This window comes from Condylura cristata, unplaced genomic scaffold, assembly GCF_000260355.1.
Source record: "Condylura cristata isolate star-nosed mole 26May11 unplaced genomic scaffold, ConCri1.0 scaffold00004, whole genome shotgun sequence".
In the NCBI taxonomy this organism is placed as follows: Eukaryota; Metazoa; Chordata; class Mammalia; order Eulipotyphla; family Talpidae; genus Condylura; species Condylura cristata.
The window spans coordinates 51,168,444-51,185,720 of record NW_004567105.1 but is presented as its reverse complement, the minus strand read 5'-3'; the positions used below and the strand labels follow the sequence as shown (position 1 = coordinate 51,185,720).

General features: G+C 39.6%; 1 protein-coding gene across 1 annotated transcript in view; it reads left to right on the top strand.

The window, feature by feature from the left end:
- The first annotated feature begins 16,414 nt into the window (after positions 1-16,414).
- The window catches only part of SYNPR (synaptoporin), a 135,346-nt gene continuing 134,483 nt past the window's right edge, over positions 16,415-17,277 (top strand). The window contains exon 1 of the mRNA XM_004676009.2: positions 16,415-16,708. Within this exon, the coding sequence (XP_004676066.1) occupies positions 16,685-16,708 (24 nt within the window). The 5' untranslated portion in view covers positions 16,415-16,684. The remainder of the gene's footprint in view (positions 16,709-17,277) is intronic.

Sequence of the window (17,277 nt, the reverse complement as noted above, 5' to 3'; positions counted from 1 at the left end):
CTTCAGATCAACTAAATGAGAATCCCTGGTAATATGGCTGTAGAACATGTCTATTAGAAAAGCTCATAATCTCTTTTGTGAAGCCACTTAGTTCTCATGCACTGTTGTTTGGTAGCCATCAAAGTGATTCTTTGTAGTTTCCAAGGTCCAGACTCATTCTACATTTGTAAGACACTGATACTTTCAGTGCTACTCACCTTGAGAAATGGCAGCTGAGCAAATTCATAATTACACATAAGCATTGGTTTCTTCACAACCATGTCTGCCTTCTTACTTATATTTACTTGTTATAAGAAATACATAGTAGGTCTTTTCCCTCAATTCCTGATACAGAGTTCCTAAGACCTTCTTCCTGAGTGATGGTGGGGATATGATTCTCATACACAGCACTCTTTAACTCCATAGGGATTTTCTAGGTGAAAGGAGCATCCCTTTTCTACAGAAACCACCTTGGGGGGTTGGGCGGGGAGCAGGTAGTGAGTTTCAGGATGGGGGCTGTTCACCAGAAAAGCCAAACCTTGATTAGAAACTTAAAACTGTCAGCCCACTCCCCAACATCCATGGAATGAAGGGCTGTAGCTTGAGTCAGTAAAACTATTAAATGATGGGACCCATGGAGCTTTTAGGTTTGTGAGTACATGTGTGCATTGGGAAGTGCCCCTTCCCCCTATTCTAAAAGAGAGAAGAGCCTTGCTCAGGCTCTTTCCTCACCTTGCGCTTTACACCTCTAAATCTGCCTCTTCATTCGTGTTCTTTAAAATAAGCTTTATAATAAACCAGCACTAGCAAATAGTGTTTCCCTGAGTTCTGTGAGCCATTATAACAAATTAGAACAATATTTGTGCTAATTATGCTACTGTTTGCCTCTTCTAAATAACTACAGACAGCTTAAATGTCCAACAGTAGGTGAAGCATTTAATTAAGTTATTGTGCATCAACTATATGACATATTAGATAACCATTAAAAAACATGCTTGATAACATCCTTGTCATGAGGTCAACTATGTGCATTCATTATGTATCAGTTATTGTTGCACCACCAACCAATAGACATTTATTATTGCTTATTGGTCTGTGGACAAACAGGCTAATGATTAGCTGGACTTGCTCTTATATCTGTAGACATTTGTGAAGTCAGCAAGATACTGTCTGGTCTAGGATGACCTCCCTGACCTGTTTTTGATTAGTGTACTGTTGGATGGAAAATGAAAATGACTAGTTTTTTTCCATGGCCTTCAGCACACTAATCCAAGCTTATTCACATGCTTACTTGGAAATGCTCCCAAAAAGAGACTGAAAACTAGTATGCAACTTGAGACCTAGACCCAAAATGGACAGTTTCACTTCTTTCACATTCTGTAGGTCAAAGCAAATTATAAACTGAGCCCAGATTCAAGGAGTAGAGAAATAAACTACTTCTTGCATAAGGAGTGCTACAATTCACATTGAAAGAGAGTGGGAAAGCAAAAGGGTGTCATTTCTTGCAATCAGTTATGTCACATACATGAGCAGCAATTGGAATGCATATAAAAATGCAAAGAACTGATACGTTGATAAGTTAGATCTGTGGGTATTATATTCCTTTCCCTTTATGTCCTTATTACTTCATGTAGGTGGTTGTAACATTGTTGGTGCAATAAACAATGATTACAAGCAAAAAAAAAAAAAAAAAGTAAGGGAGCCTTGGTGAGCATAAGATCAACAATTTCATTACTTACCATGCAGAGAGAATGTATCATAAACAATAGAACTTTCTGTTCTGTAGTGATTACAGGTGGATAACAATGGAAAGGTCTTTAGATTGCCAATGCTCAGTGGTTCTCTAAGACATACTCAGTGGCCTTGGATCTCAAGTGGAATTTAGCCATGAGATATCCAATTATTCTTAGCTCCTTGCATATTAGTGCTGGCACCAGCTTGGGGCTGTAACACTAACGATCTCTGGAACCCAAAGGGAATAGTTCTTTCTTAATAACCATGATTCCCAGTAGCTGAATTTTGCCCATTTAAGAACCAAATTTTTAGTTGTTTTTTAATGTTACTACTTTGAATGGGAGTTATTCTTTAAAAATATAGGTTGTTCACATCCTTATGTTCTAAAATAGAGTTGATAGAAGACACTTCAACTGTTTTTTATTATAGTTCTTTGCCATAATGCAATGATATCCTCAGAGCCTGTGGAGTAAAGCAGGGTTTCTTTGCCTTATAGAAACTATTCTGAGAATGTTATGTTTTGCAGTTCTCATTTATGCCCCTTTTATTGTTTCTGTGCTCTCTCTTATTCCCATGGACTCTTTAATGTGCCTCCCTCTGACAGTTTTTCCATTTTCCTTGGCTTTTTCTAAAATACTATCATTTTGGAAAGATCAACTCTATTAGGATTATTTGCAAGATAAGAACAACTTGCAAGACAAGAGTAATTATGCTCTGAGTAAGGGTCAGGGCATAACCTTTAGTGTACAGAAGCTTGGTGTACTTTGCCCAGTTATTGCCTGGTTCATGCTTGTATCTAGACAGAGCATATGTCAGGTTGTTGGGAATCTAAACCCTTCATGTTTGCCAGGTATCAGTGTGTAAAGAGATAAGTGATCTGAATGAATAAATAAATATGTTCTACATGCATTAATTTTATTCACAATAGTAAATATAACTACCTGTACATTAGTTTATAAAATAAATTGTGGAATTTCTCAGAACACTGGTTTATTTTTATATTATATTTAAGACTGCAGGGTGAGTATTTATTCCACACCTTCATTCATTCATTCCTACAATAAGGATTTACAAACATACACAGTGAGAGAAACCCTGTCCTCAAAGACATTATATTCTCGCTGAAAGAGAGAAATAAACCACGTGGTTGTATAATGTTATTTAACAGTGTGCCATATTAGTCACTCTGAAAGAACAGGCACTGGAGAAAGGAAAAGACCCTTAGGCTTCTGTGTTCCTATAAAATTGGATAGTTGATACTATCCAATGAAAAGTTTTGTTGTGAATATTTAAGTTACTGAGTGGGGATATTTATATTATAATTTATTACATAAAGGGTGTTGATGGCAATAATGATAATAGAAAGTAAGTATTCTCTGTTGGGAGACTTGGATTTAGATATTGGTTTCATCATGTATTAGCTAAGTTTCTTCTTAGCCCCATTTTTTCTTTCTGGAAAATTCCTACCATGCAGTAATTTTAGGAGAATAAAGGAACATTAGACAAACACCTCACACAGTGCCTGGAAAAGAGTAAATGCACCTCAACGGTCAGCTTCTTTTATTTTTTTCCTTTTCTATGAGAGGTGACAAGTGAGCTGGGTTTAGTCGTATGAGTAGGAATTCATAAACCAAATGCCAACATTCTATAGGGAGAGAGACTTTCCAACATAAAAAATGTGGAGACTTGCTTCTGAAAGTAGAAGATGATTTGAGCAGTGTTGCCCTGCCCAGTAGCGCCAACAGTGCTTCTCTATTGCTTTCTGGTTTAATAACACTAGTTCATTCACTTAGTGCATTTGTCAACTCATCTGTTCAACCTCACTAATAAAATTCATTAGAGCCCTCATTGCAGTCCAACAGTGATACGGCATTTATGAAAGAAAGAGAGGAAAAACTAGAAACCAGTTAACACTGAATGAACAGAATTTTTAAAATGTGCAAGGGAAAATATGATAGACCTTCCACAGCAGTATGCCCAAGGTCTGAAAATTAAATCCTGTGGAAGAAACTTGAAATCTCTGTATTTAGAAGAGGTTGAATCTCTATTCAATGGACATTTATTAAGAATACATAAGTTGCAAAATTTTGGATTGAAGGGGCGGGGAGACAATTATGATCCAGGCAGAATAAAATGAAGGTTATAAATTTAAAAAAAAAAAAAACTCAAGTGGATGGCTGTGACACTTACTTGGCCTTTGAATGACAAGAAGATTGTCATGATTATCTGAGAAGAAAAGTGAAGGTATTCTGTGTCGAGAAAGCAGTATAAACAAAGGGACAGAGTTATGATAGCAAGCTACTGGAACAATAAGTCTAACTTGGTGTATAAATCACTATGCCTATTCAAAATCATGCAAATACAAAGGAAAAATCAACAGAACCAACATAATCTTCCCTTGGAGCATTCAATTTAAAAAAACATGATTTCCTAAAAATGGAGCTTCCATATGATCCAGCAATCCCACTCCTAGGTATCTACCCAAAAGACACAAAAACACTGATTCAAAAAGACACCTGCACCCTAATGTTTATTGCTGCTTTATTTACAATTGGAAAGACATGGAATCAACCTAACTGCCCAAAAGTAGATGGCTGGATTAAAAACATGGTACCTATACACGATGGAATATTACTGAGCAATCAAAAAAGATAAATTCATGCTTTTTGTAGCAATATGGATGTAGCTGGAAGGGATCATGCTAGTGAAATAAGCCAGCAAGAAAAAAAAAATTACCGGATGGTTTCACTCATAGCAGAAGCATAAGTTATCAGGAGAATAATAATAATAATAATGAACAACTAAATACCAGAGACATTTTATGGAGGTGGAGTGGGAGATGGGATTAAAAATGGGTGGGGGGAGTTCACTGGACTATGGTGATGGCACACAGGCGATTTGGTGATGGGAAGCCTACGGGGATTACAACGGAGATGGAAAAAGGCACAAATGATGTAAAAAAAAAACCATTATATTTTTAAAAATTAATTAAAAATCATGATTTCCTTTTCTTTTTTTCTTTCCTGCTTGTGACTTAGGCTTTTCCAAGGTATCAACAGGTACTACGGCCTTTCCTGCCAAGGCCATGCAGTGTCCCACAGCATTCTCTGCTCCAGCGTAGGACCTCAGCATGCTCTTGCAGGGGCTACAGGGCTTGTCATGGTTGTGGGAGCCAGCAAGGGAAGGGAGTGGAGGATAAATGTTGCCCACTCCCTGCGCTTTGCATTTCATACCTGAAGTCTGTTGCACTGTTTTCTGGGGGACCCCAGTGAGATCAAGACCCACTTGCTTAGTAGAGTAACTTGCTTATTATTTCATCTTTCTCTACCTTCCTTTGCTTCCCCATCTCAGGTGATAACAGCCTTGCAGGAGAGGACAGAGGCTTTGTTTCAGCTCTCTGGTGGTGCACAGGGTAACAAGGTTGATAAACCAGCAGCAAGAAGGCCAGAGTATGGAATCTAAATTGATTCTAGGACATGGTTCCGGGATCATTTCTACTTATCTTTTATTTTTCTTATTTAGGAGGATTAAATGATACATTTAATACATTTCCTATGAAATGTCTAGGAAAAGGCTCAATTCAAAATATCAACATTGGCATTGTTATCATTTTTATAGTAGGTCTTGTTTTGGTGAGTCAGAACATGTTTCCTGAAAGGAGGAGACCCAAGATGATGAGAAAGAAAGGAAGTATGTGGTCTCTGTCTACACTTCCCACTGCAATGGTGTCCGAGGCAGCCTTTCTCCCTCTGGAGGAGACACTTCTTCCTGCGAGAGCTCCCTTTGAATATAGAACTCAGCTTTTGCGACTAAATATGGTGGCCTTGTTGACTCCGGGCACTGACTCCTGCCCTGTCAAGGGTTCCCTGGTTAAATTTACATAGGGAAGACAAAGTCAGGCTCTCTCCGACCTTACATCTGTGAGAATGGCCCATATTCAGAAAACTAGAAAAAACAAACGCTGGTGAGAATGTGGTAAAAAGGGAACCCTCTTACACTGCTGGTAGGAATGTAAACTCGTCCAGCTGTGTGAAGTTTCCTCAAAACACTAAAAATAGACTTAGCAGAAGATCCATCCATTCTACTCCTAGAAATCTATCCCAAAGACACTAATTTGAAAGGAAACCTGCACTCCTTTGTTTATTGCAGCACTGTTTACAATAGCTAAGATACGGAAACAACCTAAATGCCTAAAACAGATGATAGGATCAATAAGATGCAGTATATATGCACAATGGAATACTACTCAGCAATCAAGAAGGAGAAACATATTGCAACATGAATAGAGCTAAGGGATTATGCTCAGTGAAATAAGCAGAAGGAAAAGGTAAATATCAGATGGGTTCACTTATATGGGGATTATACAGAAACCTCGTAAAATGTCAAGAAAAAGACAAAAGTTGCCAGCTGCCTATAGATCTGAGATCAACTTCAAGGTAAGGGAGGAAAGAAGTCAAAACAAGGGAGGAAGAGCACAGGGATTGTGGTGATGGTTCACCGGGGATAATATGGGACTACACCTTTGGGGAGAAACCATTTAGTGTACAAAAATGTAAAATGATGTAGGAAAATAAATAAATTTAAATTTAAAAATAGATTGAGGAGGTCTGACTTAGGAACTGATAATTCCGGAGCACCCTAGGTAACTGGGATGTGTGGCCGGGTTTGTACGCAGACTGCAATAAGGAAAAGGTTCATCTCACAGCACCGTGGTGTCATCACCGAAAGGGCAGACTTTCTTTTTTCTCTGAACTGACTCTCAGGCTGACGCTCCTTCTACTATAACTAATGTCAGAACAAGTTGTATTATAGAGCCTTACAGGGAGAATTTCCTCCACACTTCATAGAGATGAAAGGGAAAAGGTTGCTCTTGGAGTTTAGATAAGTGACATTCTGGAAATATCAGTATGTCCTGTTCTTCAGATTCATTCTCTTAATTTGTATCATTTAACAACTTGGGGATGGTTTAAGAATCTTAACATTTCAAGGAAAACATGGGTAAAGCATTCTGTTTCAAAAATAGATGCGCAGCTGAAGAAGAAAACTGACTTCTCTCTGTGTGAATACACATGGCATTTTGAACTGTTCTCAGCAGCCCCAGTAATAAATAATCAAGTACTGGAGGAAGAATAGTTGTGTCTTATGTTTATGGAGGAAGACACTGAGCACAGAAACTCTATTTGTCTTAAAAATATCAGTTCTCGGCCCTCCCTGGTGGCGCAGCGGGTTAAAGCACTGCACTGAGAATCTAAAGCCACTTCCGCATGAGTTCGATTCCCGCCTGCCCCGGAGGAGTCCACATGGCGAGGCAGACCTCTCCTGACCCGCCCGCTGCTCCTCTCAGCAGTGTACTTCGTAGATCTGCCTGTTCTGCTCCTCACTCTGTCTCTGGTGAAGCCTCTCACCGCCCCTGAGCCTCTGGCCTGTACCCCAGTTCTGTATGCACAAATAAATAAATTAAAAATATATATATATCAGTTATCTTGTGTCCCTCACTGGTGGTGTAATGGATTAGGACGAAGCACTGCAAGCTAGCAGGAGCCAGTTCAGTGCAAGCTCGATCCCCAGCCCAGGAGGTAACCCACATGACATGGCAGACCTCTCCTGTCTCACTGCTCCCCTCAGCAGTGTACTTCGTCAATCTACCTAATCTGCTCCCCACTTTGACCCTGGGGAATCCTCTCACCATCCCTGCACCTCTTGCCTGTAGGCATAAATTTAAAAAAATTCCGTTCTTAAAGTACTTTCACAGGAGCTGTTTCATGTTGGCACCACAACTGTCCTTTGAGCTAGCAGAGACTGACACTTGTCTCCCTGCAGCACTGAATCCAAGAGTTTGGGGAAGATGCAAAGTAAGAATAGGGAAGTTCTCCCAGATATGGAGGGTTTATTTTTGCTGTTAATAATTTGCAGACAATTTTATTGGCCTAATGGATTGCCCCTTGGACATAAGGCATTGCTGGTATAAGATGCACTCAAGCAAAAGAGAGATTTTTTTACAAAGATCATAAGCATTCAGATTAAGATATTGTCCCAGCTCCTTTTGAACAACCCCATTCTCTTGCTGCACAGTGTCATAACTGTATCATATTCCAAAGACTAGAGCCAGGGCTGGGAGGAGGGAAGATGAGAGCTGAGTGGGGAGCTTTCATCTGAAAGCTCAGATGAAATCATGACTAAATTGAACATGACCAGTGTTCTTGGATCTCCATAAAAAGACTCAAATGTTATAAATTTTGCATTTTGTAAACTACGGGGCAGGGAAACAGACTTTCATTCTCTTTCCTACTTGTTCCCTATTTCATTGCACACACTGTAATTTGGTCTGAGTTTTGAAGGCAGAGGGATTTTAACTCAATTTGTTGGGAAGGAAAGGAAAACCAGAAAGTCATTTTGTAAGCATTTGAGCCTTAAATCTATCTTGCCTTAAGCGTTAGCAGGAAGAAAGAATGCACGACTCATGTCGTTATAATTACCACCAGGCTTCTGCGTGTTACTTATGTAACTCAGCATTATCATTCCCATTTTACAGGTGAAGAAACTGGAGCTTTGAAAGGCTAAATGGGTCATCCAACTGCACAGTAGGTTGAGACACCTCCCTTGACAGGGAAATCATCAGTGAAAAAGTCATGTAGCTGTTGATCTAACTTATTTTCATTTCTCAGTGTGCTGGGCAAGATTATTGAAAATGGTTCCCATGTTTTTCTTCTCTCACTCTTATTATAGTACTAATAAGATTCATGTGAAAAATGGACCTCAGGGATTTTTTTCTGATATAAAGTCTTATTCCTTAATCATAGCAACAACTATTCATCTTCTGATTCCACCACAGACTTTAAGAAATATGTGTCAGGAGCAGCCAAAGTTGTAGCCATCTATTTTCTCAGAAAGCCCTCGCTATTATAAAAAATGATAGGGAAAGATCTAGAGATGTGTCTTTGCTATTTCTGATTAGAATTAAGAGTGTGGACTAAGAAGAGTCATTTTTTTCTTCTCTTATTATTGAGCAAAGACTTAATTTAGTATATACATGACAATATTGGGTGCTATGGAAGATAAGAAGAAGAGTGATTCTTCTGTTCAGAGGTTTATGGCAGATCCACTTTTAATTCCCTACACTAGAACAGTGTATGTAATCACCAGAAATTATGCACTTGAAATACAGCATCATGCTTGCTTTCCAGTCAGCATAAGCTCAGTCAGAAAGGCAGTGTCCAGATGTAATGCTAAGCTTGCATATATTAGCAAGGCTGGGTAACATGGAGGACTTTTGAGTCAGACAAATTTTCAGTTTTTTTAGCTGTGCAGACTTGGGCAAATCACTGAACTGCACTGAACCTTAGCTTACTAATTTGCAAAATGAATATAACAATAGATTTTAGACCTCAGGACTGAATGATAATCAAATGAGAGTGCATAAACAGAGCATAGGCTTGGCATCAGCATTTGTAGGAGAAAGATCCAGTACAAAAAACAAACAAACAAACAAACAAAAACACAAATGACTGCTGTCAAATTCCTCCATGAGGTCTGAGGTTCTACGTGCTCTTTTAAGATGTCAATTTTGTTGTTGTTGTTGTTCAAGTACAATCATATAATAGAACCCTGGCTTATAGAGTAGCAAGCACTGGCATGAAATGGTTGACACAAAGGAGTATAGAGGCAATCTTCCCAGCCCAAGTTTATGCCAAATAGCACCCCTGAGAAGTCTCTGGAGGTCAGCTTAAAAGCTATGATATGAAATAGTTTCCTCATAATTATCTTGTAAGTTGTAATGACTTGGTCATTTAAATATGACATCTGTATTCTAATACATGTAAGAATTCTGCCAAAATGTTTATAATCCTATTTTACATGAAAAAAAAATGAAGTTAATTCCATACGTTCCTATGTCTACATTTGTAATTTAAATGCATGCCATAATAATTCAGAATTTATCATTCGGGCATTTAACAAATAAGTTCTAAACATCCCTTATATACCAGATCCTAGTAGGCTCCTGCCTGCCACAGACAAGTTAGTAAGATCCCAAGTTTCTTTTGGGTGAGAACATGCTTATCTTTTTCACCACTGAATCTGCAGAATTTAGCACACATCCTACATAGAGTATACACTCCATAAACAGTTGCTGAGCTGCAGTTTTTAGGCTTAAGAGTGATTGCTCTTTCACTGTAGGAGATGAACAAACTTCTCATTGTTCTTCCCTTTTGAAAGCATGAATCCTCAAGTAGGTTTTAGCTGTGACATGTCAAACATGAGTCTTCTCTCCAGAGTCAGTCTTTTTAGGATATTGAAGGAGTTTCTCAAGGGACTCAATCTCTCCATTGACTTGAAATATTTTATTAGAGCAGGAATAAAAACTGAGGATTAGCCCACACTAAGTAATTCTGGAGCTATTGCCTGAGGTGCAGATCATGGGTGAACAACAGGCTCCATAAGCTGCCCGCCTGTGTCAGAAAGAAACTCCTCTGTTCTGACATGCTCTGTGGACTGAGTGGAGCAACCAGTGCATTATGAATATTTAGAAATCCCAACTCAGAACCACTTTCAAGAAATATTTATTTGCTTTAAGCCGTAGTAAGGCACAGAAGTGGAACTCAGGTTCAACTATGTACCAAGTTCGAGGTAAGAGTGAGTTGATGGATTCAATCTGACTAATTGAGAAAAGTTTTAAGAAGAAAGGAATTAAATAGGGCTGGGCAGGACTGAAATAAAACAAAAAGGGATGGTGTGTGTCTAGTGCCTTGGACATAGTAGTGACAGAAGCTTTTACCACCCTAGGCCTGAAGGGTCAAGTGTCACGAGAGAAAGGAACTACAAATACAAGAAAAGTTCACAGCATCTGGGGCCTTGAGGGGAGAAACTTAACAGATTCAAAGGACCTTTTAGGCAGGACCCTTGGACTAAATACCAAGACATCAGTCTCCTCCTGACACCTCCCAGATCCTGGCATTTTTTTCCCATTCACTGTACTTCCCATTGAGCTGTTTGGGGAAAGGGGTGCTCATTGATGGGGTCCATTTAGGTCAGTCTGGGATGCAGACTGGCAGGAATGGAAGTCTGTAGAGACAAACAGAAGCTGACCTGCATAATACCTGCCTAAAAGGGAATGCATTTAGCCATATATATTCTGCCCCCGAGTAGTTCTGGTCATCCCTCATTCAGTAAATCATCTCTGCTCAACTTCTGTATCCCAAGCACTTTGCTTTGGGCTAAGATATGGAAATGAATAAAATGTTATGTTGACCTTAAAGAGCTTAGACGCACGGTCTTCAGAAAATGTCTTATATTTTTTACTTGTTTTATTACTACAATTTTGTCTCCTTTTCCCCTCCCAAGTAGGATACATTTCCACCCAAATATCCTAACATTCCTCAAATATTGAGCTACTATTTCTTAGCTTTTCATTTCCATGAGCTTCTGTAGGTTCAGTTTCTTTTAGCCAGCCTTGAACTCTACTGTTGAAAGTTAATAATCTAAGTTTAAGTGATAGTGATATTTTATCTCATGGTGTATTTGAAAAAGAAGAGACAGAATTGGAGAGAAAAAAAATAACTATCTCAGTAAAGACGAGGTCTAGAAAATTCTGCCTGACTCTGAAACCTGCTCAAATAGAATAAACTGCATTTTTACCCCTTGTGTGAAGAGCTACGTACAAGCAGAGCAAGGAAAGCACCATTAAAAATTTCAGTTGTTCTATAAGTGGATTAAATTTAAAGCTCTCTCACCGTTATAGCTTGAAAGACTTGGAGTGGTCTTGGGAGCAAAAGAAAAGAACCTTAGCTAACTTCCTTGGTCATTCGTTATTGTGGCCAAAGGAGTCCTGTTGTCTTTGGTTACCTCCCTTCCCCCACAGCCTTGTAGAAATCCTCATAGCACTGGAATTTTCCTCTCAGTGCTCAATAAATGCTTAGAAAGATAAGCCTCCCACTGGTCAACCCTGAGGCAGACAGACCTGAAAAGACCCCTTGTGAGACACCAGATGTTTAGGATTAGAACCTGTAAGGGAAAGGACCTGTTGCGTTTATCAGGAGGTGTGTCCACCAAAGGGGAGACAAGCTTTTCAGTTCAGAGGGGAAAAAAAAAACAAAAAACTTTTTTTGTTTGAAGTTATCTGAAGGCCATGCTCAGTTGAAAGATCAGAGTTGCCAATCTGACCATATTGGGAATTAGCATTGCTAATGAGGTTTTCAGAGATTCAAAGCTTATTTAAATCTACTTAACCTTCTGTATAAATACCCAACTTAGAAAACACTGTACTTCTATTTTTAATAGTCTAATAATGGATAAAATGTTATTTTAAAGGCAGTAACAGCAATGCTAATATTTTTCAAATTAGAATCTTCAAATAATGACATGTCACTTTGTTGTTTATTTATTTTTTTAAATTCCTATGGCATGCTAGAGAAAAATAGCCAATTGCACTATGTGATAAATTGGAAAATAAGGACAGTCAAAACAGTTAGCTAACAAGACTGTTTGCTCTTTAATGACAAATGTACAGTTAAGTATTCAAATATTAGCTGTTCGATATAGGCCAGGGTAAGGTGAACTCTAGGAATACAAGCTGCTAACAAATCTCATCAAAAGGACCTCTCCACTATCTTTGCCATGGCCTCCATTTAAATCAATATCATGCTAAAATCTGCAATCTTACAGCAATGTTCTCTGAATGGGGAGTTGGATACACCCTGTACCTCCTAATATGAAGGAATCAACCACTCTTGTTTCCCTACCAAGTATTTCAAGGCTGAGCTCCTTTGATAAACTTAGGTTTCTTTGCCTCTTTTTCAAACCTAACTGATTCTCATATTCATTCATTCATTCATTCATTCATTCATTCATTCATTCATTCAAGAGATGCAATTATGTATGAACTATATGTCAAGTAATCTAGTCACTTAGGTATGACATTGTGCAAAAGAAACAAGCTTCCTGTTTTCAAGATCAACCCTCCAGTGAGAGGAGATAATCAAAAACCAGATGAACAGATGACAGGGCAATAATGGTACCACAACATACACAAAGAACGCACACAAAATACAGAATAATAGTGAAGGAAGGGCCTGAGGAGAGAGGTCTTGTAGGTGAACTGATTAGGGAAGTGGGACCTTTCCCTGTAGAATTTGGAACTGAATGAGTAAGAATGAGACAATAAACAATGATTCCAGGAAAAAATATTCCAGGCAAAAGGAATAACATACTAAAACTTAGAAGGTCAGTGTGACTGAAGAGGAGGGAGGGAGAGGGTTGGAATTAGATAAAAAATAAAATGTAAATGGGAGCCAAATCACATGAGAGTTTGAAGGTAGTTTAAGAATTTACAATCCACTTTAACCTACTGGACAGCTGTTGAAATATTTTTCTCAGATGAATGATGATCTAATTGATAATTTAAGCAGCTCCATGTGGATTAAATAAAGAGAATGTTTATAGGGATGAGACTAAAGGGGTCTGTTGCAGTGATCCTTGTCAGAGATGATGGCATAGGGTGGGAATAGGAGAGATGTAGAAAATGTTAGCTTATCTGGAACAAAACATCAGGCAGAAAAAGCTAATAAACAGCAGGTTTGAATTGAACTGTTAAGTCTTACATAATGGAAGCCAACACAGAAAATGCTTTAGGAGATCATTCAGTGGAAACCCTTCCATTTAACATGAAGAAAACCAAACCATGGACTAATTAAGGGACATCCCCAGGTCACTGACTAGCCATGCTAAGACAAGGCCTCACACCTGCTACCTTCCAGGATAGGAAATATATGGCCGAGTCCCTGCAAAGTGCAGTGGAATCTAGGCATAGGCCTTGTTAGTTTGTCAGTGTGTTACAGGGCAATCCCAATATTGAAATGGGTGGCCTGACTGGGTCCTCACCTGTGCACTTAAAAGGGACTTATAATAAGACCCAGCTGCAGGCACACACAAAAGGTTAATAAAGGGCTTATTTACAAAAGAGGGGGAAATGAACAAATGAATAACTCAGGGAGAAAGAGAGGGAGATAAACTGGTGAATGCATCCTATCAGTTCCACTGAGCTGGAACCCAGGTAGCATACTGAAAGCCAAGAGACCCCCAAGGCCCACGTGTCTGGGTATGTACCACGCCCAGACTTAACTCCACCCTCAATTCCCAGTGACCCTCCCTTCAGTGATGATGACCTTATGGGATGTGTAGTTCTTGAGATCTTGGATCTCTTTGGCCTGGTGTGGGTGTGGAGTCCATAAAGCCTGTGTTTGTGGAGTTCATTCAGAGCATCCTTCCCCCCTCAACACGTGTACAACTTCCATCTGCACCAGGAGTTCCCAGTCTGTATTGTGTGAATCCACACAGCGGGAAGAGAGTGGAGTTATTGCAGGGTCTGTGCATCTGCATGTGTCTTATTTGTATCCTGTAGGCAGGATAAATAAAACTATGAGTATCATCACATGGGGTCCAAAGCAGAGCTTGGAGTCTGACACCCAGCTAAGCTCAATCATGCCTTTACCAACCATTGAATGTGTGCCTTCTAACAAGGTATTTTAACTCTTTGGGTCCTGGTTCCTCTTCAGTAATTGGCACGAAAATAGTAATTCTTTGGTTTTGTGTAATGCCCACATAAGGTAATATGCTTATAGAGGAGGGAAAAAACATCTCTCTTAGAATAGTACCTGGCACAGAGCAAAATTCAGCACTGTGTGCTATTATTATGTGGAAGACAAAACTTTTTTTACTTGAAATGTGCTGTTAACATTCAAAGCCATGAGAATGACTCACCCTCCACCCTGTAGAAACTATTAAGTGTGGTTCTCCCCTGTGGGTGCCTGACTGGAACAGACTTTCTTACACAGCTCTTATCAGCCTCCAGGCAGGAACTATGTGGCCTTCTGCATAGGGACACGATTTCTTCAGTTCATCATTCACTCATTCTCATTTATTCAGCAAATGCTGACTTAAATGTCTAGTGGCTCTCACTCTTTCTTTCTTTCTTGTTTCAACTAAATTTACCCCTCAGTAACTTCCTCTTTTGAAATAAAATGCTTTTTCAACTGGCAGGTGAGGGTATCAGGAAAGGAGTAGGGTTTTTGTTAAAATTTCAAAGGAACCACAGGGTATTTATAGTTGGACACTCTTAAGTACCTTAAAGGCTTATGGGTAGGGAGAAAATACATGAAAAAAGGAGAAAGAGGACCCTCCCTGGTGGCTCAGTGACTTAAAGTGTAGCACTGCAAGCCAGCCTCAGTCGCTTCAGTGTGAGTTCAATCCCCTCCCTGGAGGTGATCCACATGGTGCCCACTGCTCCCCTCAGCATTGTACTTCATCAGTCTGCCTGTTATGCTCCCCACTCTTGTCTTTGGTGAATCCTCTTACCGCCCCTGTGCCTCTGGCCTGTACCCCAGTTCTGTGTGAATAAATACATAAATCTTTAAAAAAAAAAAAAGGAGAAAGTTTGCTGCTTGAGGACTCCAGCCCAGTTGCATATAGGACTTCTGGTTTGAACGGCTGCCTTGGGTATCTTTCCTTTGTTCCCCACACCTTCCAGAAACAGCTCTATCAGGCGTCAGCATGTCCATTTTACACAGGACAAAATAAGACTGTACAGGTCTTCCCAAGTCACAGGTTTATAAGTGAAGGGTTGGCACTAGAACCCAGGGTGCCTAACTCCTCATCCTGTTTTGTTTGCTCATTTGGTCCCCCAACTTTCCTTCAACAATCATTACTGTTCTGTGGAGAAAAATGAAAGGGAGTAAGAAGATGATATGACAATTGTGATGTGTGATGATGTGTGAATGAGAAACAAAAATACAGAGAAAGGGACCCAAAGAAAAGCTCAGGACAGATTCTGAATGAATAAACTACCATAAAAAATATGGCTGGTCAAGAGAAGTTTCTCTCCGGCCACTACCAACTGCCTAAAGATGAAGCAGAGCTACACTGGTCCAACCTAACATTATTCCTGTGCTGAGAAATTGCTGTCAAGAAGCCAGAGTGAGGAGAGCATGGAACCTGTGGCAACCAATGCGGAGAGGAGGTTCTCAGAGGGGTAACTCAGTGCCAAATCCTCCAAAACACACTGCCATGGGATGCCAGGATTTCAGCCCTAAGACTGGCCAGGTTTCTACTCCTTCCTACAGAGGTTCGTTTAGAAAAACCTGACCTGTTTCACGTTTTAACATCTATAATCGTTTCAATTTGAACATTTTTCAAGAGAAGCCTTAAGTAACACTCCTGGGAGGGGCAAGCAACCAAGTTGTCATTTGTCCCTTTCCACAGCTGCCAGGGCCCCAAAAGCCTGTCTGCCAGCACCATCACCTTAATGGTTATTTATGGGTGGGGTGCTGGATGAATTTCCCAGATGGGGATCATGCATAACATCCAGGCATTTCCGTAAAAATGAGGGCAATTACTTTTTTGTAACAAACATATAAACATTTACCTAATCTATGCAAATCTATTCCTAAGCATTTTATAAAAACCACCACTTCCAGCCTGGATCGCCAACACACAAAATCCTGGTTCCTTTTGATTTCCCGGTTTGCTTTTAAGCACTGTGCTGGAGGGAGGAGGGGGCTCCCGGAGTCAAAGGGGAGATGGTTCTCTCCTCAAGATGCAGGCTGCTTGCGTAAAGCAGTCATGCACTTGCACTTGTGAGCAAAGAGCCAAGTGTGGGGGCTCACCATGATGGCAAGCACCTCCCCACAAAGCAGCAGCCTTTCACCAGAGGGAAGTATCAGGTTGCCGTACTTCGACTGTGGGTTGTCACTGTCTAATAATATGACCGTTTTGCCATCTCTCTGCAAATAAGGCAGAAGCTGCTACCTGATTGGTATAACATCTCACTTTCCCTCCTCATTGATTTTCTTGTTCTCCTCCTTTGCTTCATAAAAAGAGGGACAAGTGGCTGGTTCTGTGGACAGAGGAGCTTTATTTTTAGTATGAGACAACCTCTATTTTCTTTCAGGAGAGGGAAGTTGGATTATAAATTCTTTTGTAAATGTGTATGGTGATATTTGCTCCGGTAAGTTTATATCTATCTTGATTTATAGCTGGCTCTGTGTGTGTTTGTGTGTGTGTATGTGTGTATTTGCATAGGTACATTTGGGCTGTACAGTCACTTTTCTTTCCAAATTCTTTCTAAAGATCATTATTGAAACCTTTACTGATAACATTTTTTTTTTACTTTGTGTTCTTATATCCTTATGTTTAACCCTGTGTTGTGAAATAATGTGACACTTACCTTAGCTGTTAAAGGATGTAACAGATTTCTTTCGACATAGTAAGGCAACTACTAAAGGAAACTTATATTTCACTTTATAAAAATGGAATGTCATTCTACCTCACCCCCCTTTGGGGTGTTTAATCACCTAAGTATATTCATCATGTTACTACCTGCTTACCATTTTAATTAAACTTTCTTCATCAGAGTCAGAGTAAGAATTTCTTAAACTCCATAAATAGCTACCGAATATTGCATTCTGTACTGAGAGGGGTGTGCTAATTCTCTAAGTCTTATACCAAGGCAGAATGAATGGGATGAATTTCCTCTCAGATCAGGTGCAGGCACCTTTAAAAGAATTGAATCTATGA